Source organism: Calonectris borealis, chromosome 5 (genome assembly GCF_964195595.1).
Source record: "Calonectris borealis chromosome 5, bCalBor7.hap1.2, whole genome shotgun sequence".
NCBI classification, from domain to species: Eukaryota; Metazoa; Chordata; class Aves; order Procellariiformes; family Procellariidae; genus Calonectris; species Calonectris borealis.
In genome coordinates, this window is record NC_134316.1 from 26292798 (window position 1) to 26317484 (window position 24687).

The 24687-nt window shown below is 41.8% G+C and overlaps 1 protein-coding gene across 24 annotated transcripts in view; it reads right to left on the reverse strand.

Annotated features, from left to right (window-relative positions):
- The window catches only part of TTLL5 (tubulin tyrosine ligase like 5), a 144676-nt gene that overhangs the window by 30524 nt on the left and 89465 nt on the right, over positions 1 to 24687 (reverse strand). For 20 of the 24 annotated variants that reach the window (XR_012673861.1, XR_012673860.1, XR_012673859.1 and 17 more), the window contains one exon: positions 732 to 909. Coding sequence is in view for 16 of the 24 variants with exons in the window: in XM_075151487.1 (XP_075007588.1) it covers positions 732 to 909 (178 nt within the window). In the remaining 8 variants the exon portion in view is untranslated. Of the gene's footprint in view, positions 1 to 731; positions 910 to 15523; positions 15584 to 15751; positions 15856 to 23301; positions 23677 to 24687 lie in introns of those variants that run through there. The other 4 variants (XR_012673866.1, XR_012673865.1, XM_075151491.1 and 1 more) reach the window with 3 other exon arrangements.

Genomic DNA, 24687 nt, shown 5'->3' on the forward strand with positions numbered 1-24687 from the left:
TAAATGTAGTAATAACAAAATGTGTAGGAGGCCTGGAGATTTTCAGGGTTGCAGAAAAAACTTGCATGTACCATCTGGGTCAGTGGCCATGCCTCCCACACACCGAAGGCTCTTAAAAGACATTAATACATTTCTTCAAAAGAATGAAGATTCTCCTAAATTATTTTTGAGTCCCCTTAACATACTGCTCTGTTGATAACTGCATCATATCAGAAGACATCCAGGAGGAGGAGAATTTAGTCAAGATGAAGCCTTGATGGGGTCTGTTTGCCACAGAGGACACAGTTGCCAACACAATTTCAAGACCCTATGTTTAGAAACACTGAAATACAACAGTGACCCAGCTTGAAGCACTACCCAAGGAGAACTCAAGTCAAAGCAGGAACATATCATCAGTGATGAGATTAAGTGACAAAGAACCATGGAGACTGTAGATAGTTCTAAGGCTGTCTGAGGCACTATAAGGGGATGCCCTGAACTGGTGCAGAAAAGCAAGCAGCAGCATGCCAGTAGCCAAATGGAGGAGGATGCCAATGCAGAGGAAGAAGCCATTTGATAGCATCAAAATGCTACCAAAATCACTGCAGGTAATACTAGTTTTGTTGCAACCCACTTGAAGAGCTACTTCCTTCACAAAAGCTGTGCCATAGGTACTGGCTCTGTGTTAGTTCTGCACATCTAAAGACTCAGTCAGCACCGCTACATCTCAGGCAGGATTTTTTCTTAGTTACCTGGTGCCGGGCCTGGCTTTGCTCCAACAGCTGTCGTGATTGAAGTTTCTGCTGCTGAAGTTGCTGCACAGCAAAATGGAGCTGATAGTTGGGATGTGCCAGCGGACTCCATGTCACCTTGTTGTAGACACTGTTCTCCATGTCTCCTTCCCAGGCAAAATGATGGTTCTCTGGAGCCCTGAGACAAAAAGAGCCATCACGCTTTCACCACTCTGCATATAAGGACTCCTGCTTACAAGGTACTGCTGCTTCCTAAAAATCCCTTAATACTTAGCCAGCTACGAATTTGTATCAAGTGGCTCCAGCGAGCCCAACATCTGCTAGAGGTGCCACGTGCCAACTGTCATCTTGCTAAGGAGTTTCTTCAATTCCAGGCTGGGACTATATTACTAGCCGTAACACCATGCTTGAGGAGAACAAAGGAAAAGAGAAGAAAAACTCTAAATTGGAGCATGTCTGTGGCTGACTAGAATAGAAGAGAGGCAGATTTGCAGCAGGAAAAGAGCTAAGGATTCCCATCACTAATGAGATAATTATTTATTTGGATTTGTAGATATTTTCTTAATACACTAACACAAGGCTTACACCAAGCACACACATGCTGCAGTGAGAGTGGAATAGAAGACAGACATGCAGTACAATATCCACAAAGAGGATGAAGGACTGGTAGAGCGAGGTTGCAACTAGGGCACATATTGACTCCATACAGTTACAATCCAAAAGAACTGAGGGGACTGAAGATAGGCTCATTTCTTTCATCAGAGTAACGCAAGCCTTTTCCAGAAGAGAAGAGGCCTGGCAAAGAGGCAGGAGCTCTTACAACCCAGGCTTATACGGCGGGAGTTCAGCTGTGGCCTGCAACATGATAAGTACTAACAGGAGCTCACTGGCTTGCTTTGAAGTTTGTAAGCCTCGGTGAGAAGGCAGCACCAACACACTTCTACACAAGGCCAAGGGGCTTTGCAGAGAGCAGGTGGCAGACTGACAGGACCACAAGGTGTCCTGAAGAGGCTACAATGGCCCAGCAACTCACACATCCTGTGCTCACAAGACAGGATGCCATATGACCCACTGAATCCTGACACTCCGGCTGATAAAGCCTTCAAGCCTCAATGCCTGAGCTTCCCAAGTTTCTGCTGATCTCTGTCATGTTTCTCTCAGCCACTCTTTCCAAATATTTCCTTTGGATTCCCAGGGCAGACTTCCCTTGTATTTCCTATGCATGTCATAAGTAACTGAGATGTAAAAGATACTTGGTGTCTTTTACATTTCATGCCATGATTCGGAGTGTACATCATGGTTTTGGCAAGAGAGTTAACTGCAATCTCCTTGCTTCAGGATCCTGTCAAAACTTACAACCTAGATTGTCTGAACATGTCACAGCTTCCCTTGAATGTGTTGCACCTTCCCCCACAAGCTTTATCATCACAGCAAACCTTTAAAATATTCAGAAGGATGTTTCAAACAAGACCAGAAGCAACTGCCAGCCCTATGTACTCTCCCTCAAAAATAACCTAATGCATCCCTTTCAAAGCAAATTGAAGACAAGGACTCTAAACACTAAAGGGTCACTCTCCATACTCAACTCCTCAGCAACAGAAGAGTAAGACAACCCAGTGCAAAAGGAGTTCAGCTGCCAGCATCTCCACCCTGCATCCTCTGGGCCTCCTGCTTGGAGCACCACTATCACTTTTGCTCTTATGGACCATTGGCTGTAGGTAGCCTTCTCCAGACTTCTCTGTTCAAGGAATCCCACCCATGCTTTCTCAGTCCTTTGCTTCCATTGTACCCCAGTGCAACACTGGATAAATGACTCTCAATCCCTGCTCCCTTTTGCTACAAGATACTTAGTCTTTCAGTTCTTTTCCTTTCACCAGTGCTTGGAAAAGTGACAACTGTAATGTTGCTGACAGTACTCAGGCCTTGAGACCCAAGTTGTATAGGCCCAAATCTGGCTTTATGGTTAACCTTGGGAGAGCTGCTTCCCTCTTCTGAACCTGCCTTCCCCCTTCTGCCCCAGTAATGGGATCATGACCCTGTACTACTGTGGTTTTACCTGCAGTTGCTCAGCTCTGGATCCATGGATGCGTGTGTGCTGCTGGCCTCCCAGCACTGTCCCCTACTGGGCACAGGATGCCACAAAAAGCATAACATAAAAGGAGGATGCGACAAGGCACAAGGAATCTTTGAAATGATCCCCAGCTGTCTCCTCTCCACCAGCTCACCACATGGCTTATCAGCAGGTTGCTCTCACCTGGACTCAACTCCCATCCCAAGGGTAGTATCTGCTCCTTCCACTGCATAGATACAGACTCCACCATCCATTCCGAAGGTAAAGCGCATTGGACGTTTACCTTGTGTGAAGCAGCTAGAGTCTCTGATACCCTCCCCAGTAAAGTCAAGTCATGCTGAGAGCTGAAAAGCACAAAGGACTGTGCTGCGCTCTTTGGGAGATAGCTGGGGATTACTGCAGACCAGCCCTTGAAACAAACATCAACTGCACCAGATACAAACCTGAAGAGTATTCAGGAGCTCCAGCAAAGTCATATTAGTGCTCAGTAAACAGCCTGATTAATTCCTCATCAGTACTACTGAAAGATTGTGATCTTCAATACCTCTGTTTCGAACTAAACAACTGTATTTGTCCATTTGCCTAGAGTAACTTTTTCACACCAGCAATTTCTCAGTTGAGAAAATTTGGTAAGTTCATTCAAAATGCTCCTAAATAAAGTAAGCCAACATAGGATAAAGGGGTTACCTCTCATGAATTTAATAACTAGTTAAAACGCACAAAACCAGAGCTAGAATAAATGGACCATTTCCACAACAGAAGGAGATTACCACTGGAGTCCCATAAGAATCTGTGCTACAGTCTCTGCTGTTCAAAACATTTTTAAGTGATTTGGGAAAAAAAAAAGAGCTAAATAAAAAAAGTTTGCTGCTGAAAATCTGAAATTCACTGAAAAACATGAAAAAAACATCACATTACTGAATGATCAGACATTAAATTGGTAGATGACATTCAGTTTAATAACTACAAAGTCATGTACCCAGGGAAACACAATCTTAGTTTTACACAGTGATGGACTTTGAACTAGTTAGTTCTATTCAGGAAGGAGACCTTATAACTATAGCTATAATAGATTTTTCTATGAAAACATCACTAAAATACTCTCAAAAAGCAAACTCAGTGTTAGGAATTATTAGAAAAGGCAGAGGGAACAAAACCAAGAACACTACTATGCTACCATATAAATCAAAATTGCATCCATCTCTTGCATACTGAGGATAGTTCTAACCCCTGCCCCTCCTCCCTTCTCAAAAAGCATACAGTAGAACTGGAAAAAGTACAAAGAAATGCTGTAGAGATGATCAAAGGTATAGAACAGCTTATATATTAAGGAACGACTAAATAAATAAGGACTCTTCAGCTTGGAAAAAGAACAACTGAAAGGAAATATGAAAAATACCTATAAAATCATGAGTTTCAGGGAGACGGAGAATAGGGAACAATTACTCACCTCTCATGATACAAGACATAGGAAAAACCAAATGAAGTCATCAGGTGGGCAGGTTAAAACAAACAAAAGGAGGTAGTTTTTCTCATAACACATAATTAAACTGTGGATGCCTTCTTACTACAGGAAGCTAAGGATGCCAAAAATTTACAGGGGTTCAAAAATGATTAGACAAACTCACAGAAGCAAGATCCACTAACACTATTTATATACAAAGATATCATCTCCTGGCCAGAAAAATCACTGATTACCGAGTCCAAGAGAGTTTTGGGGAAGTATCACCATTCCATAACATCACCTAATGCTCTTCCCACAGAATCTTCCATGGGCTACCGTCTCAGCAGGACACTGAACCAGATAGTCCATCTGGTCTGCGGAAATTCAACCAGTATTGTTTATGCATCAGGGGTCTGAAACTAAACCTGTCTCAGGTCTCAGTCAGAAGTTAGAGAATTTAGTCAAGCACTCTTTAAGGTATTCATTCAAGTTATATGATTAATTCTAGAAACTAATGTCTGTTCCAACTTCTCTCATATCTATCTCCAGCTCAGAACCTGCAATGCATAAAATTTATCCTTTGATCCAAAAGAATGCTTGGGAAACTAAAGATTGAGTGATTTGTTCTAAAACATAAAAGTCGAGATGAAATGGAGGAGATAAAATGATGTAAACGAAAACTCCACTAAAGTTGGACCTGCTGATAGCCAAACTGGCTTTGTGCCACAGAGATGATGTACAGTGACTGCAGTCTGTAGTACTGTGAGGGCCACTAACTGAATGGCAAAACTTTAGTATCATTTCCTTGATCCTCATTTCTTTTGTTTTGAGGTATCTGGCAAAGGATTAACTATGGAAATACAAATACTTGTATTGAATACAATTTTTAAAAATGCACTGGGAATGCTGCCTTGTTCCAGCCTTTGTCCACTTCAATGAACTCTCAAATGCTTTCATTTGTTTTCTAACCTGTTTTAATCCACTTTTTCTGTTTTAACCAATATATGATCTATAGTCCAAAATAAATTCTTTAGGATATAATATCGCTCAGATAAGCTTGATTTAAACTACCTAGGAAAACACTGTTGAAACTATGTTATTAAATCTTTAGGAAGAACCAAATTTTAAAAAACAAACAAAACCACAAAAAATTTGGCTAACATTTTCTTGCAGCATACAGTCTTGTACACAACTCCCTGCAGTTCCAATACCTTCTCTCCACACGATGCAGCACAACAGCACTTACTTTTTTCTAGATACTATATTGAAAACACATAACAGAATATGCTTCTGTTAGCTTCCATGGGTTTTGCTTCTTTATAGATGGAAATCAATATAAATTCATTATACATAACTTCAACCTTCTATAATATAAGCATTAAATATTTGACAACAGAAAGTCTGCATATTCGCAAGTCTTAGGATCACTTTTGTAGAGAGATGTTTCATCTGCAGTTTTGGAAAGTCCCCATATAACATGTTATCAAGTTGCTGATATTACACCTAAGGCATCGCTTGCCCTGGTACAGGAGAACAAGGCTTAGAATCTGAGACTCAATATGCTGCTGCCAGAGACGTGCTCCAGCTCTCAGTCTATTTGCCATGCTCACAAGAATGCATCATGATGCAGCTCCTATTCTCAGTCTCTGCCTGTCAGATGATTTATCAAAGCATGACAGCACCTTTGCACCCATCCTGAAGTTAGCTCTTCTGCTTAAGGAATTCTACAACAGGCTCAGCACAGTAGTGAAGGCTGGAAAAAAGCTGTAAAGGACCTCACACCTTAATAGATACTATAGAGTTCACACGGTAGAGAGACTATATAAATACCCCAAACTGAAGGAAAAGCTTTTTCACAACTCACACTGTTTTAGGCAAAGCCAAAAATAACCAGAAAAACCCCCACACCCCCAATGGAAGTAAGGATCGTAGAGTCAGTACTCACAGACCTGCTTGTTTTCAGTTCAGGATTGTTGCTTGAACACTAACGATTGACTGAATATTCTTTTGCTTACATGTACATATGACAGATATAGGCATAGATGCACACACATGCAAATGGGAAATAGAAATTCCTGCCTGTGCCACCAGAAGAGATTGGGTTTCATTCGGTCAGCCAGGCTGGTTGTGAGCAATCTTCTCACAGCTTGCTCAGGATTATTTATGAGTTGCATAGTTTAGAGACCTGGCCAGGATTCAGGCCTTCACTATGTACAGGAAATCTCAGCCTTGGCATTATGGCCCATCCTTTGTAAGCAAGATTCTGTCCTTCCAGCAGCCCTTAGGGCTACTCAGTATTTTTGGCAAGAAACCCACTGTGTTCCTTTCTTTCAACTGTAGTTTTCATAAAGCCTGGGCTAGAATTCCCTCTTCCTCTTCACTGACAGCGTAAGACCTCTCTGCTGCAGATTTTTGCATCACAAAAGATACAGGTTTGCTTCTGAGACCAATTTCAACAGATCTCCATGTTATTATGATCTCAACTCAGCCTAAAAGTGCTAGAACACCATGCACTCCTCTCCATGTTTTCTGGTTCCAAATTCCCTTTCTCTTGTTCTCTTTTCCAATTCATTACCTCTTTTCCAACATAAGCAACTCTTATGCAATCAATTACCTACACTTGTACTAGGAACTAATACTAGTGTACTAAAATACTAAATACTAATAAAATACTAATACATTTGTTAACTGACTACAGAAAGAAAAGGCTCAATGAAATCCAGCCTCCATACAGAAGGGATGTGGTTATCAGCTCTTACAAGAAAAAAGAGAGCTGGCTTCTGTTCCCACTTCAAACAGATTTGAAGGGAATACCAAGGACTGAAACTGTAGACAAGACCAGACCACAGAACACCACTCACTGAGAATCTCGTCATTATGAAGAACTATCTGACATACAGCAAGTCCATACTAAAAGAATGACACTGGTAACTACTAATGATAGCCCACACTTCTCCTAACATCCACCATTCCTATGTAACTCATTCAAATATCTGACAAAGCAGGGTCTACTACAACAAAACCACTGCTGGGATGGGTAATACAGGACAATAAAAGACAACAGCAGAGGACAGGGCAAAGAAAAATCTTTACTAAAGTGAAACTACAAGGAAGTAATCAGGGGAGGGGAGGGCAATGCAGGAGTAGAAGGGATTCAGAATATAATTTCTTAATGCATAATTTGGATATAAATTGGGTTTAAAGCTTCCAATGTTCCCAAAAAACTTTTAAGGATTTTTAAGTATCACAAATATTACACATAGGGCTTTCATTTTTATTTCAGCTGAAGCCTTCTTCCAGTGGCACAACTGGGCACTTGTTTGATACCAACTCCCGTGTGGCATACAACAATACCAATTCATTAAGTACACTGATGTTACTCATATATCACTTATTAAGCAGGCACTTCTGAAACATCTGAAAAGTGCCTACATCCCGTTCAAAGGCAATGCAAACTAGGCTCAAATTACTTGTGAAAATTAAGCTTCAGTATTCTTGAAGAATATTCCTCTATGTTTAACCCTGCTTAGTTTGTAAGAACTGATAGGATCATAGCAGGAGTCAGTATAGCTGGATGTTTAGCAAACTGAGAAAACAATTATCCTCCTTCTAAACGAGGAAACAAGCTGACAATGAAAGTATTTTGCATCCTTTCCTGTAAAGGCTGGAGCTAAGGATGAACAAGGGACATTGCTTGCAATAAGGGAACACAGTGCATTTATAATTCATGCTCCCACCTTGCTATGGAATGCAAGACAATCTTAGGCAGCAATTTCTTTCCCACAGGGCATTCAGGTGGTATAACAAGTCCAGGAAGCTTTCCGTACAAAGCCTTGGTGGGCACCAGCTGCTAGAAAGTAGTTCGCTTGGTAACTAATCATTCTGTATAGTGTGGCAGCTCCCAGCATCCTGCTGACTTATGTTCAGGCACTCAGAAAAACACAGAACATTTTCTTTGGCACACTACATGCTTCTTCCATCCCTAACAATAGGCCCTAGATTGGGGCTGGCTATGGAGCAATGATAAACATAGTGGGACAAAGCCCAGGACGCTGGGGGCCTGGCTGGGATGCAGGACTGTCGGGCCTCTTACAGCGTCGCTTGCCTCAAGGCTTTCTTTGTCTTTTCTCCCTCTTTCCCTCCCCTCAGCTTCAAAAGCAATAAATTAAAAATTGAAAAACAAGTCTTTGAGACGGTTTGCTCCTGGCCTCTGCTGTTATCAGGAGTGTCTACGAAAGAGTGACTTTGGTACAGTTTAGTCAGCAAGAGCCTGCATTTTAGCATAGTCTGTAGCTCTGACTGCTGGAACATGCAAGCCCCTAAAACATGCAGCAGCAGCAGCTACATTACAAAGGTAAAGAAAGTTAGCTTTCCAAAAAAATGGGGGCAAACAAGGCATTTTTAATATTCCTAAAAAAACCCTGCCTGGGACTTTGGAGATCTTCTGAGGCACAGGGAGCTGTCCAGAACTCGCCACGGTGCAGGTACTCGGAGACAGGGAAGGGGCAGGAAGCAGCTGCCCTGTATAAAACAAGGATGCCATTGCCTGGCCTGCAATCTGCTTTTGAGCTCTGCAAGAGAAGCCAAGAAAAAGCTTTTAAAGTTAATGAGCAGTCTGTCAAGGCTGCCTTGGCATAATAAATGTGTGGAACTGCATTTTGGGTTCAAATCCAGTTCAAAGTGACAAATACAATCTCCCATGATGAAGGTGTTGCAGAGATGTAGGAGAGTTTCTGTCCCAGACCATCAATCAAACTTTCACTTCTTAGTGATGAGGCACAGATGCAGGCATCTTGTGATAGTTTCAGCCTTGGTTCTTCAGCTTCCCACTTTCCCAGCAGCTCAAGCTAGTTTTACCTACACAAGAGGCTCTTATCATCAGTATCTTTGTGCTATAAGACAACAGAAGATGTAAAAGGTCCATGTGAAAAGCCTTGGGACTGAGTTGGTTTAGGCAAAGAACATGAAAAGTTCTGTGGATTTAACTACAATTTTCAGAACCATTCACAGGTTAACTGTAAGAGCTACCAGAGGCACAATTCAAGCATCCCAGGACATTATAATTACTAACAAATGTCAGAAGTCCCCCTGTGCTATTCTCACAATTCCCCCTTTCAACTGAGAGAGCTGATGTTGTTACAAGGATTTTATTCAAAAACAAAGATGTGAGCAAAAGCATGCAACTCATCTCCTTTTGATGCCAGATTTGTGCATGTTTCAGTGGCTGGAGGAGTCCATGTGTCGCACTCAGCTGCACAACTCCACTGGCAGGTACACATTCAGTGTCAAGAATTTTCCCTGAGATTCCCAATTAAACTTACATTTTCTCTGTTTTATTGCATGACCTTCCTCTTATTTCAAGTCTAAACCTTCACTACTAAAGCTAAGCCTCCTTCAAGCTTAGCCAGCCTTGGGACACTTCTTTCAACTTTTTCCTCAAGTCTGTCCCTTCTGGCGGTTGATTATATATTGCTTTTCTCTGAACTTTTTCCACTTTATCAGTATTTGGGGCTAGGCAAGTGCTCAAAACTGAGCACCTTATTCCACATGTGCATGCACAATAGCTATACAGGGAAAGCCCACTGTCTTCTTGCTCCTTCACTTTATTCTACAAGTACTATCAAGGTTCATGGGCTTCCTTCTTGTCTTATATGTGCTGTATAATTTATTTCCTGCTCCCTGGCTTCTGAAAACTATTCCTGCTATTTCCCTGCCATTGAGACACCTGGGTTTTGGAGCAAAAAGATTTTTTTTTATAACAAAGGCAATGTAGTGCCTACTCAATTCTGCTGCAGGAATTAAGGAATTAAGCGCATTTTAGGTCCTAGGTCTCCATATTCAGGCAAGGTCATGAGTGTAGCAGGCTAGAAATGAGGTGCATCAAAACAGCCTTGTGACAGTCTAGCAGGAGAAGGGTAGGGTGAGATTATGGAGCACTGGAAGACCTCTGCAGGCAGGGCCTAATCTACCTCAACTATTCCCGGATTTAGCTGGCATTATCAACCTCTTACGTTCAGAAGCACTAAACTTACCAGTCTTAGCAAATGAAATGACATATTTACCCTTCAGTGGAGCCAATTTTTGTTGGGTCCCTAGTATGATCCTTGGCTCCATGCCAGTTACAAAATACTGTCAGTCTCTCTGATCTGGGGAATACTTGGCAGGTAAACAACACTATTTTTTTCTTCTCTTTAATGACAGCTTTCACTAGTAGAAAGGCTAAATCAAGAAGAAAACTAACAGCCAGCTGACTGCAAAGTTCAATGCCTTCATCCTATTGCGGCTCATCAGGTCACTGGAGAAGCAATGAAGGCAACTGAGTGTATCTCCTCCATGTAATCTAGACCGACAAAATCACATAGTCTTTCTATCCTTAATTAGTGCAAACATAGGGGTGAGCTTTACTGAATGGAAGGTGGTTCTGGCTTCATGTTTCCTGCACATACTTCTACACCTGCAAACACAGAGCCTGCAAAAATATTTTAACAGCAAGACATACATACAATAAGACTATCACAGAAACCTGGTATCATTTTGCTCTCATAAGGAAGTCTTGGGGAAGATTACATGCTTAAATCTGACATGCAATTGCCTCAATTTTAAAGTATTGATTAATTAGTGAAGTTCAGACAGAGCAGGTGGACTCTAAGTGAAGTTACCTCACTGTACTATCTAGCTCTGCTTTAATTAAGAGAAGTCATTCAGACTTAGACAATGTATTAAGTGCCACCTTAAATGTGATCACTTGTCCTAGTCCAGGCAGAGTTTCTGGGGTGAATATACACACTCCACAGAATTCAAAGTACCAGAATCTTAGATGCAATACTGCACCACTTACAGAGGTGGGAAAGGTATTCCTCGCTGCAGAGGTTCCACTGTAAAATCCTAGCATGGATCAAGCGGATCAACACAAAGCGTGACTTGTACTGACATTCTTCTAGTTTTCCTCTATCAAAGTAGGCAAGTCTATTGAATACCAAACTGGAAAAGACTGATGGGCTCTATTTATTCCTAGCCATATATTTTTCTAGTGCTTTATCCAAGCAGATTTTGCATTTCATGCAGCAGTAGCACATGAGGATGAAAACAGTAAATGGGCACCGCTATCTGTCTAGAATATGCTTATGACTGGGTCTGTAATTAAAGGCACTAATCTCTCCTGGAAACCCATATTCTCTACCTCTCTCCAGAGAGGCAAGGGTTAAGTCAGGACCAGTAAGTTAGCCCTGCACTCTGTAATGCCTCCTTTGAAAAGCTGCTCACACAGTTTACAGGGAACGAGTGAGTGTGCAGCTGCTGTCCCAGCCAACATTTGGTTCCTATTACAGTGAATAAATCTCCCCCTCCCCCTTTTCTTTTCTTTTTCTTCCCCCTTTTTATATTAAAAGTCCATCAAACACATTTTTTTCTCCTTAATATTTTCCATTAAGTTTCCTTCTGCGTAGGCTTTCCCAGAGCGTGGTACTCTTTGCTATATGTGCTCAAGCAGCAGCTGCAAGATCCCACTGAATAAGAGAATGGGGAATGAAGAAAGCAGCTCAGGCCCCTTGTTCAAGTCTCAAGAGGCAACCGAAAAGTTACAATTGGGCTAAACTGGTGAAATCTAGAGCACTTGAGAAGAATAAACAAACAAACAAAAAACAGGCTGTTGAGTTTTGTAGGATTAGGATTCATGAGATGGGGGAGAGTACTCAAAGCCCTCTGTCCCTCCCCAGAACTAAACGCCCCTGCCACCATCAGCCTCCCAAAAGACATAGCACAGGATGGAGTTACACTACAGGGCCTTACGGGTTCCTCCAGGCTCGTGCTTGTCCAGGTCTCATACCACTTGAGGCCTAAATGACTTTTTTAGTTGTGCCGTATGACCATGGAGTAGAGATGTCATATGCTCCTAACTTCGGGTGTTTTGTTGTCTAAATAATAAATACCCAGTACACAAAGAAACCTCTAAAGAACATGACAAGCCTCTAGATTCCACAAAATTTGCACTGAAGTTCATGAAAGCAATCAACTTTGCTTGACATCCAGTACACCTATCTGATGAGTGTCTCTTAGAGAAGACTTGATAAATCTGACAGCTTAGATGGTCTGTCTATGGGGACGAAGCATGCTGAAGTATACAGTTCCCTGACATCATGCCTATAAATTTCAAGGCCAAGAATTATAGCCAGATAACAGAACTTCACAAAAGAAGCAACACTTCTACATTTATAATCTATATACCTAAAGGGAAGGCCAGAATCTGTGCTGCACTTCCAGAGCAAAGATGTACAAATTCACCTAATCAGGGATTATGGAAAGTGTCACCTGAAAGCTAGCTGGGCCACAGCCGTATCAGGAGAAATGCTCCAGATAAAAGAGGTAGGGTAGCAGCATGGCACCAGCAAGATGCATCTGCTGCTACCATTAAGTAACACAACTAAAGCTGTATAACATCTAGCTGCTGAAATACAGTAAAATAAAAAAAAAAAGATATAAAGCAAGAGCTAAAGGTCACTTCTCCGGGTCCTTGCTGTGAGGCTGTATGCTTGTGGTTAACAGTCTCTTGGTTTTGGATAATTCCCCAAGCATTGATACAAGGGCAGAGTAAAAGACCTCAAGAGACCTTTTCCCTCAAACAACTGAAATTTATCAACCTAGCTCCAATGTAATGAAGCTAAAAGAGTTTCCCAATAAAAAGAAGATAGACTTACACAGTCCCCTAAACCGAATGGCACTTATATGCTGGCCAAAGAGGCATCTCTAGCATTCTTAACTTCTCCATGTTATAAACTTGATTCCCTATGTAGTTTCTGCTCTCCTTGTCCCTCAAGTGGATTTCGATAAGGTAACAAGGTATGACAAGAAATAGACTGGATTTGAGAGTGATCTCCCACCTGTTAAACAGAACATTTTTCCTCCTCAGGAAGGAGTTCCTTTTGCAGTTTTGTTATGCTAGAGTTAAGGGAGAAAATTTTTTACCTCCACCTCCTGTACAAAGATCAACTCACCCGCTGTGGTTCACTGAACATTTAACAATGGGTTAGAGAAAGAATAGGAAGAGGTGACTGTGTCTGTGTCAGCACACACTTTCTAAAGTCTGTAACAAAGGGATTACATAAAATATAATCAGGGGGTGGGGATGGAGGAATATGCTCAGATCCACAAAGAGAGAATACTAGCATGAGTTATTACCTATTGCAGAAGCTGACCCAGTAACTGTATATGCTGCATAGACGAGACCATCCTATCACACACATTGCAGGGCGAAGGAAAAAAAAAATAAAAAGAAAAGCTACTGATACAGAGACCACAGATAGATACTACACACAAACCATGACATATAGACTTTCAGCCATCTTAAGAGCAGCATGGCACATTGGCACCAAAGCAATCCCAGGGTTGTTTTACAGCTAGCTTTTTTGGAATCTCTGTGAGCCTCATGATGGCCACACAATGCTGTATTTGTACTGTAAAAGGTAAGTGCTATTTTTCTCGCGCTCCACTGGTCACCCAACTTCCTCAGAGGTAATGGAAGATACTTTCTGGAAGTTCTTATTTCAAGCAGGATGGCACAAATTCCTAGCAATGCTCTTCTCAAGCTAAAACTGACAGTAGTTTTCCAGGTCAGTAGTGTTCCTTCTAAGAATCCTCCAGAGATACCCTACTTGCAGAAAACTACTTTTCAGAAAAGAATTCTGCCCTAAAAATCCACAAAGTATTTTTCAAGCAAATTTGCTGTATTTTGTTGATAGCTAAAATGCAACCTAAAAAATAACTTCAGAATAGAATGGCAGGTTCAGTTTTGAATTACGTATTATCGATTTTTAATACGGAAAGAGAAAATATTTTAGAAAAATCTATGGCCAGCACTGGAGCAAAAAAACACAGTGCACCTCCTTCCCAAAACTTCCTGTGCATCTGTCCCCTCTATTGCCCCCATTAACAGGGGATGATATACCAGGACTATAAAGAACGGCAATAAAAGAGTGGAAAGACTTTTATTTTTATAAAGCCTCACCTGGAAAAGCAAGCTCTTCAAGTACTGCAGAGCAAGAATCTCCCCATTTTTTGGCACTTTGTCCTCCAAGGATTAATACCACAGAAGTGTGTCGCCTTGCCAGAAGAGACTATTCCAGTTTATGACAATTTTGGCCTCCTTGTTGGTTTTTTGTTTTAAGCTGTACAGAATACAGTCCCCATTCCATTCCTAATGTTGTTCCATAAATTCCCACCTCCTATTGGGATCCATCTACCTCTTCGCCTGAAAACAGAGCTCAGCCTGCAGCATTTCCAGTAACCCAATGCTTCAACACGAAAAATCACGGAGGAGTTCACATTATCATAAAAAAGTTCAATATTCAGTGAAATAAACTGAGTTACAGCATCTTGTTTCTGGCAGAGAAGAGTTAAGTGAGTAAAGGGGAAGCTCCCAGCTAACTGCCTCCAGCAGATACAGCAGTGAGTGGTGTCTCTTCCCGCTTTAAACAGAGGCTTTATATGAAGACTTCGTTTAGCTACTACTATTTCTCTGTCTCTCTTTCCTTATTGGAAAGATGATCTGGTCCCTCTAGTCTCAGCAAGGAGTTCTGGGGCACCATGGATGTAAACCTCTGCCTATTTTATGCGGCTGTTACAGAAGAAAAGATTAAAATTACTATGATTATTTTGGGAAGGGACGTAAAGCAGAAGAGAGGTGAGGAAGCAGTAGCTAGAAAGGCAAAGAAAACAGAAGTGAAATAAATTTATTACTCTAATAGGCCCAAGCAAGTGTAAGGTGCTTCACTGACACATAGCACAAGGCACTATAACTCAAAGGGTAAAATATAATAAAGCAACACTATTGCTAATGCCCACACTCTCGGTTTAATTAATTTTCTTTTATTTCCCTCTCTCCATCCTGGCACTGTAAAGAAGAATGCAACACATGAAGGCTGGGGGCAGAAGTGCTGCACAGGACTGAGGCAGCATACCTGGCAGCTGCTAAAACAGAACTTCAAAGTCCCAGCTCCCTTTGAAAACCCATCAGGCAAGAACCACTCCTCCCCTTCAGCTTCTTTAGGAGCTGGTACACTTAACCACTTCAGCATGTTTGGCAGTTCTACAGCCACTTCCAAAGCAGGTGGTGGAGTGGAAAATTGTGGGAGAGCCCCAAATCACTCAGTTGTCTCCCTCTTTCCCCAGCAGGCAGTAACGCACATGCTGACCAAGCAGGTCAGCTGACAGACCACAATTAAGCACAGGGAACAGGGAATTTGTGATTACACCTCTGAAACTACAGAAAAGGCCCAGGCTTACCTCAGTAATCTGGGTCGATGATATCTTTCTCCTGGAAACTGCTAAATCTGATGACAAAGTCTGTCATTAAAGGAAGATGAGTAAAAGGATGTTCAGATAATTATATTGTATAGTACAAAGAGCTGGCACACTCTAAAAGGCAGTTCCCAGACTTGTCTAGGATTTGTTGAAAGATCCCTCTCTGTCAGACCCTGTCTGCAAAAGATGCTCAAGTTGCACAAAACTTACTTGGATCATCTAGAGCTTGAAGTCTTTTACGTGAGATTTCTGCCTCTGCCTACAACTGCAGGCTAGGAAGTAGAGACTGTAAGCTCTGGTTTTATTTGCAGCACCTAGAAAAAAGCTTTTAGATTCTGTCCGTTGGAAAGACACCCATATTTGTGATGTTTCCTCCTCCAATGGGGACAGAAGAGTCTATGATGCAGTTGTGCCAGCTCTGCTGGTCATCCCAACTGCATACTATATCCATCTTTTCCTCTTGAGGTTTGAGAAGAATAGGAATCTACGGATGGTGCTGTTTCCTTAGGGATGCAACTTTGCTTGATTCCTTAATGACTGATTTTGGGTAGGCCTTTCAATTGCTAAGTCTTCTGGACTGTATATGGGTGTTGAATATTTCTAATGACTCTGGAAACCAAAATCCAAGAGCAGGTATCTTCAGAGGAAGTGCAATAGCTTTCATAGGAATTTGTGGTTAAAGATGAAAAAAAGTTATGCAATCCTATATTCCAGTCCAACCCAATCCCTTTTTCTAGAGCCAAAACAGAATCATTTCCTACAGTGTACAGAGAAAATTGTATAATTAGTCAGAAGCTCACAGACTCAGGAACACAGATGGGAACCATGGAATCACTACCTCAGGAATTTCACCAACTGATTGCATGTAATGCTAAGCATGAGCACATTAAAGATACAGCTGCAGATGCTAAACCCTTATAAGGACAGACTAAAATATCCCAGCCACTTAGTGGAATAATGTCCTTTCAAGAATCCCCTCCTAGCACAGATAAGACACATCAAGAGAGGACAATAACAATACTGTCCAGCGTCTGATCAAGAAATCTCCATTATATGCCACTTCCTTATACTTGATGCCTTTCATGATGTTTCAGCAAATGTTCTAAATAGAGTAAACTTTTCTCACAAAGGCCACACCTGGTACATTTCACAGAAAATGAGTCTGTAGTAAAGACAAACGTGAGTCCAAACATGGCCTCCAGGTGGCTTGAGCTGAACATAGTGACATTTGCAAAGAGGTTAACCTTCATGTTGCGTACTGTGTTTATGGCTCTCTAGAGACTAGTTTGCGTATATGTCAGTAAGCAAGCTCTTGCATAAATGACAAGTTGTTACCTAGTTTTGCTACCTAACAATATACACCATAAACACCAGAGTGAGATTTTGATAAACCAGATGCAAACAACCATGCATTCTGTAGCAACAAGCAGAACAATTCACAACCTAGGAAGTTACATGATATCGGGAATTTAGACAATTTCAGAGACATGCAAACAACAAAATATCCAGTACCACAGTTCTCTTTCCTTTCACAGAAATGCAGTAACACAGGCCTAATGTCTACACTCACATATTCAGGTTATGCAGTGCGTTAGAGGTCATAATATGTTAACAAAGAATTTGTTCTGTTTAGAAAATACCAATAAAAAAACCCACTGCACTACATAAATCATATTCTGTCCCCTATGCCTCAAAACAACCTAGAAATAACTTTTGTTTGCATAACTTTTGTTCTCTTTACACAGATAGTAGAGGATACTTTCATATTTAAATCATTTGGGTTAGCATCAGCAGCAGGAAAGTGGAATTTCAGAAACAAATGAAAACACGACTCTGACCTTCGAAAAAACCAAAATCAGTTATGCAAACAAGGTCCTGAACAGAAGGACAAAATATTTAAATTACTAAAAATTGATTGGATCCAAGTTTCTTGAAATATACCAGAATAATCCAATTATTAAAACTGGGCTTTCAAAATTATTTTACCAGTACCTATTAAGTTATTTTATTTAATAAACAATTTTAAAATATATTACATGCATTTATTTATATAAATTAAAAAATTTAAATATTTGTTAACTTTAATAGATAACAGAAAAAGTTATTGTTCCTGTGGATTTTTAATGAAAATAATTCCACATTAAAACACAGCTCCTTCTTGAGGGTTTTCAAATTTGAAGAAAGATTAGAAAGTTCTCAGTATTCGAAACCAAACTCTATGAAAGGCAGCTGTTCCAAAAATTTTAATAGGCAGCCTTTGTTGGAACTGTTCATAAGGGATAAGCTCTAAACTTTCCTGGTATTTTTTTTTGGTAAGGAATTTTGAAAACAGAAGGCTAGGGGGATCGCTGTCAGTAGTAACCAAAGTCTCACGCTCTTGGAGAATATTCTGGAGATATTATATGCAGTTCTTTATTAGAAAGAGATGTGTTTATCAACGCACCTCATCTTAAGAACAGCAAAGTCTCTGAAGAATCTCTTTTGGGGCTCTCTTTGAAAGTTTCAAGAGCCTGGGCTTAGATCTTCCACATACACTGTTTTCCTTGTTGTTTTCTTCACAACAGATGGGATTGTGTTCTTTTTGCCATGTTGACTGCCTGAGTTGGAAAGCCTGTAACTGCTGTTCAAATTATCATCCACCAGAAGATATTTACAGAGAAGCCAAAATCTTTAGTATCATGAGCCTGTCAAAGAATCTTACACCCAAGTGTCTTCTAGTGGCGCTGAGATCAGAAATATGTTGAACAGAACACTTTCTATCAAGTTATTTCAAGTTTTTTCTAACACCACAGTTTGAGATCTTTTAGAAAACAGTCCTGGGAAGTAGAAGTCACTACACGGTAAGCAGTATGTTGTCTTTAATGAGTACTGGAAAGTTCTCATTTGAAATTCAGAATTATTGTTTATAAGTGATAGAAGCCATAAATCCTAGATACTTACTCATCAGTACCATAAAAGACCAACGTAGGTGTCAAACTCGAGCTTCTGACTAATAAGAATATTATTCTATTTATGCTGTTCTGTGGCTAAAATCTCAGAAAAAAAAAATCCCTGAAAATGCTGTATTAGGTGTGGATCTGAAAGTTCAAACAGCTTCTAGGAATGCCAAGCCTTCGTTGGTATGACTGTTGCCTCCTTGTGGATCTACACTCAGTCACCAGCAGCAAGAAACAAAATTCTTAAACTTACTCAGTTTCAAATCTCAGCATCTGCAGCTTTTCAAAATGCTAAGTGAAGAGAAGCTGACACCTCTTTACTCATCAGCATCTTTATCCCAATATCAAAAAAGAAACAGATGGTCCAGACTTGAGGTTTCCTCCTCCTCTTCACATAGTCTACGAAACTGGAAGTTTTCTGAGCTGAATTTTGAAGAAAACTCAATTTTCAACACTGAAGACATTCACAGCCCAACTTGGCTACATTCTTGACGGGAAGATTATAATTTTTTTTTTTTCCAGCAACAAGCAAATAAAGAATTCTTTATGCATACAAATGGTTAAGACCACATAAGCCACAGCCCTTTTGCTCTAAAGGATGACTCTTGCCCAGCCTAAGCATCCCTGACAGACAGCTGCCAAGTAGCAGCACTGCCAGACAACAATCATCTTAGTCTAACTTTTCAGTCAAGACCCATGTGCCAGATAACAGAAAGACAGAAAGGGCAGTGGAAGACATTTACTAAGCCAGATGCAGTCTGAAATTCAAGCAAAGCAGCCATGAAACATCATGGATACCAGCAGCTGGAACATAATCAGTGTCTTTGATAAGGCGCTCTCACTTTGAAATTCCTTTTTCTAAAGGTTGTTGTCTCAGGGCCAGTTTTCATTAGACTTGGATCAGCCAGGCTACCTTGGCCTCTTGCCACCTGGTTTGCTGTGGATAGTAATTAGATGAGAAATCTTAGTAAAAGTTCAATGAGTGCAACAGGAGAGTGTCTGGAAACTGTGGTATCTTTAAGCTCTACCTAGGTTTTTTTTTGCCCCTTTTTTTTTTTTAAGAGGATATCCATCTTTCAACTATTGTTACAGAATGAAACCCTAGAAATAACTGCATGTGATAAAGGACTCTGGATCCTTATTTCCATCCTGACATTGCAGAGCCTACCTTTAACAGTGCACTTAAAAAGCTTTGTAATTGGCACTGGTTCAGGACAATAACCAGCTTTCCTGAGCCACCCAAATGCTTTCTTGCTCATTACCAATCAAGTCCTCTTACCCAGAGCATTTTGGTCAAACTACTCACTGGCTGATAGTATACAGTGTTGGGTAAAGACTAAGAAAGTACTACTAACCACAACTGTTACTCATTATAATTCACCCTATACCCTAAACAGAAAGCTGGCATTCCACAGTGGAGCTCTGGTTGCCCCATCTTCTTCAGCTTACACAATATAAATACACTTCCAAAACCTATAAGCTAGTGAACAGGATCACCAAGAAAAGCTGTCATCACATGCATAGGGAAGCTGAAATACTTCCTGACTTTTTTACACTTTTTTTTCCCTCCCCCTTTTTCAAGAGAGGTTTTTGTTAAACGCTGAAGCCCTGCATGGCTCACAAACAGCTGCTCCTTGATACCTGCAGCCTAGAGAAGCCCTGGAGAATAACAGGCTGTCAGGTAGCCAACAGCATACAATTCACAAACTCTTGTGTCAGCTACAAAACTCCTCCGCTCTGAAAGGTGGGGAAAATTAGGTGACAAAGGAAGATTTTCATAGGAAAGGCTGACTGATACTTTCAGGGATAGGAAGGGGGTTTCTTTGTGCTTTTGGCAGGGAATTCCCATTTATATCACAGGATAAAAACAAAAAGAGCACCATGCCCATCCTGAGCAAGCCAAGCTAAAGCATGACCTCGGGCTGGATGGAAAACATGAACGTGCATTGGTGGTGGAAACTTCACTGTACAATGGAAGGTAGCCCCAAAATAAAGCCTAGCAGGAGGGAAAACCCTTTGGCCCCTTTTGCTGCCTCCTGCTCTGGCATTCGTACTCGGTCTCTGAAACCCTTAACTCATCTGAGCTTGACTCCAGGCCCTTTGGCTGCCAACTTCAGAGAGTTGTCCAGGGACTGCCCCACACGAAGGCTGCCTTCTGGAAAAGCTTTCCACATGGATCTCAGATCACACCCTGCTCCCAACATCTGACAAGCTTACAGAGATAGCAAGATAATCCTAATTCAATTTCTCTTTATCAGCTGTACACTACCAATGTCTTCAACACAGCTGTTCAAGACTTTTGCTCTCACCAGTAACCAAACTTCCTTTCTAACACTACCCTCTAGACATCTCCATCTTCTTGAAGTGAAAAGGTATAGGGCAGACCTGGAAATCTCCAAAATATTCACAATGAGTTCAACTTCAGGACAGCCCTGGAGCGCATGAGACAAATGAAGGAAAGGTTGCTAACCTGTCTTGTCCTTCATAAGCCTGCTTACAAGGGGGATTTCCATTTTTACAAAGCAGCATTTCATTGTGTGTCTGGTAGGGAGGATACAGAACATGCAGCTCTGAGATTTCAAAGTGCCTCACTGTGACCCACAGGAATAGCACAGTTCAAAGATGGGCCCGTTCAATCCCTCTGTTCTTAGGCCAGATGGACCTGCCCTAAGATCAATGCCAGAAAGGACGCTCTTCTGGGAAACTTCCCAATGCCCTTCTCAGCTGCACAACTGTGAACTAATTCCAGCTATGGCATGGTAGCACAGCTTTCATTTCTACCTCACTACCTGCAAGACCAATCAATGGACAAAACTTGAGGTCCCTGTGTGGGGAAGAGCCAGGGATGGATAAAAATATTGCTGAAAAAAAATAGGAAAGGGGAGAAACCAGACATTCGTGGGATTCCCTGACAGCTCCGTGCAGAAGGAAGGGCTGGGCTGGAAAAAACAGGGCCCCAGGTTCCTGCCAAGCTGTCTGAGGCCCGTCCTTTCCAAATAGCTCAAAGAAACAGCCAAGGCTCCCTTGTAACCCTTTCAGAACCCCTCTAGAGAGAAAGTCTGCTGCGGCCAGAGCTGCTCCCACAGAGCACCAGACTACAGGGCTCCTCTCATTCCTAGAAGGCTGTAAGCAGCAGAGTTGATCTCCCCCATTAGAACTACTGAAGTGAGAGCTACGGCCACATTAACCCTCCGAATACCACTCTGGAAAACAACTACTTTAATGGTGATTGGGAGGTTTAAATAAATGCAGAAGAAAGGGAAATCTGCTAGGCACTTTGCAACATGAAATGTCTAGAACCTACACAGGATATTTCAAAGAGATTTAAGATCAGAGATGGCTGGGGGGAGGCTATGAGTCAAGTAGTACAAGACACTAAAAGATTTCAACTTGTTCTATATTGAATGTTTAGTAGAACAGAAAACAGCATGTGACTTCCGTCACAGCCAACAAAATCCACTGGTGGCAGCTGAATTCAGGAAGAGAAGAATTCACTGGTGAAGAAGGAGAGTGGAAAGAAAAAAAAAAAATTGTATCAGCATGAACTGCCTATACCTGTTGCTCTGTTTTACATTTACTGCAATAATCAAAGAAAAACAACTGCATATTAATAAAAAAATTCAGTGTTTAGCATGGTCAGAAGCCAGCAATATATTAGTATATGTAACCTATGATTTAGAAAATAAAGATACAATAGTGTTACTTACATAAAACCAATGTTTTACTCCTACTTGATATACTGTTTTCATTTCTTGTCATCTCTATAAAGACAGCCAGACAATTATTAAATTATTAGAGGGCTGGGAAGATTTCCATTTAGAACTTGAAAAGAATGGGACTGTTTTGTTTAGGAGAGACAAATAAGAAGGGAGATGATAGAAATATAGAGAATAAATAGTGCAGAAAATAAATCAGGCATTTCTGTTTGCCTTCATGTAATAAGGGTGCAGAGACTTTTGGCAAATTTGGGAAAAAAAATTAAAAAGGAAACTTTTGCCTAATATGTAATTCACCTGTGGAACTCACTGTTACAGCTCAATGAGACTACAGTTTTTTCAGAAAGTAAAAATATATGATTAACGACAACATCCACACTAGACTGTGTAGAACAGAAACTATTGTGAGAACTACAAGCCAGCTGGTAACATGTGGAGGGTAAAAGCAAGCTTCCCCCCCAGACAGGGAATTTCACTGCTGCCCATCAGAATGTTCTCTGTGCTTCTACTGCAGATGGTGGTGGTAGTTGCTCCGAAGCACAGGACGGGAGAACTAGACAGATTAGCAGCCTAGTCCAGGATGGCAAATCCTATGTTTATATTAGGGTAAGGTCAGTTTGTAGAGGCAGCTAATGAGAAAACCCAAAACCATTATGCAGCATTGGCTTGGGGGAATGTATGAAACCCCTCCATCTACCAACATGGGCTGCTTGCTGGGAATAATGGGAAAGATACTCATATCTTCTCTGAAAGGAAGTCATGCAGTCAAAGAAGAACCTGCCCCCCTCAAATTTCAAGAGCTATTTGCAAAAAACATCATTGCCCAAGGCCAGCAGACACAGGTAATGCAGATGACGTGCCCCCCGAGCTCAGCTAGAGCCAGTCCAAGAGAGGCCCCAGGCTGCAGCTCCAGCAAAGCCTCCCAGAAGCAGCTGAGCAGACAGGCCACACTCACACAAGTCCGCTGGTGCCCTGCTCTGCCCTGCTGCAAGGCCCCAGCTCTCGCCTCCAGCTCACAGCCCCAGCACTGGCTCCTACGCTCTCCCTGCACGCGGCCCAAATCCCCTTCGCCTCTGGAAAGGGTCCTGCGATTAATCTCACTTATTACCTCGGAAAAGTAACAGCGTGGCGGCTGCCAGCCAAGTCCGACTCAACAGCGTCTGGGGAGCCGAGGCTGCAGGGCCAGGCCTCAGGCTGTCTGGGCAAGTCACGAGCTTTCCGCCTTTCCTCTCCCGGAGGCTCCAGACAGACAGAGCCAAGGCCTAGCTGTGGGAAGCAGGGATCCTTCAGGACTGTGCCAACCCATGGTGTTGAGGCTCAGGGCGATTTCCGAGCAGGATGGAGAGTAATTGGACCTGCCATCACAAGTTTCTTTAGTGTGACCAAAATATATATAGAAAAAAAAATAAAAGGCAAGCCATGTATTTCTGAAGTTTAAGTCAGCCAATTCACTTCCACAGTTAACAAGTTGTCACCGGTGGCCCTGGGAGATGTGTAAAAAAAAAAAAAAAAAAAAGGTAAGAGGTTGCCGGGGTGGGGGAAGGCTGTTAACAGGCACAAATATGCACGGGTAGAGGAAGAACATGCACAAATTAGAGACAGGGTGAGTTGCAAGAACGTACAGCTACCCAGGCAGTACTTTTATTTTTTGCCCACCCTCCTCAAACCTCCTCTGAGCAGAAGGTAATAATAGACCAAACCCCAAATTCAGGGCTCTCAGAACTGCTGCTTCTCAAGGACTGCAAGCAGAATCAGCGTGACAGAGCTGCCGAGGAGACAGACAGAGGATCGGTCAGAGAAAATCACTGTACCCACCCTCAATTACTCCTCCACTTCAAATAAAGAAATTGAATTAATTTAGGCATTAAGGTAAAGAGCTAAAGAGAAAAGAGAAGAGGACAAGCGGTATGAGGAGCAAGGAACAGACACGTGACTATGCTAGCACAGGGCTGGACTCAGTGCTGTTGGTCTGCTGCTCTGGCACTTCTGTGCTGCTTAGCTAGGGAGGTGTTAAGGTCAACGCAGTTTGCTCAAACCGAACTGAAGGCTTATTGTGTAGCCCTCAATGCCTGCTGCTTTCTCCCTTCATTTCCTCCAGAGGCATCAGTGCAGCACAGTCTCCAAGTTAGCTTGCACCCAGATGCTGTGCAAATAAATAGGCTCTGATCACTTGGCAAGTGCGGCATGGGACAGCAGTTGGGCAGCCTCTACCTTGCAAGAGACTGCAGGGAGCTTGAAACAAATTATTTGGAAGAGAATAAAGTCACTATCAACCCTTAATATGCAGAACTACAAGGCAACACATATGTAACAAAGAGAAATAGATTTATTCTTATAAAAACTTGGCATTAGCTGCTAAGATTCCTGGGAATTCTCTCCTCACTTCTAGCTGCAAGCCCATATGCAGTTAGCTCTTTCCCACAGCCCCTACTGCAACATCCATGCTGCTTCTGCCATGCTAAGCCTATCCTGGCCTAGCTCACAAGTCTTGCAA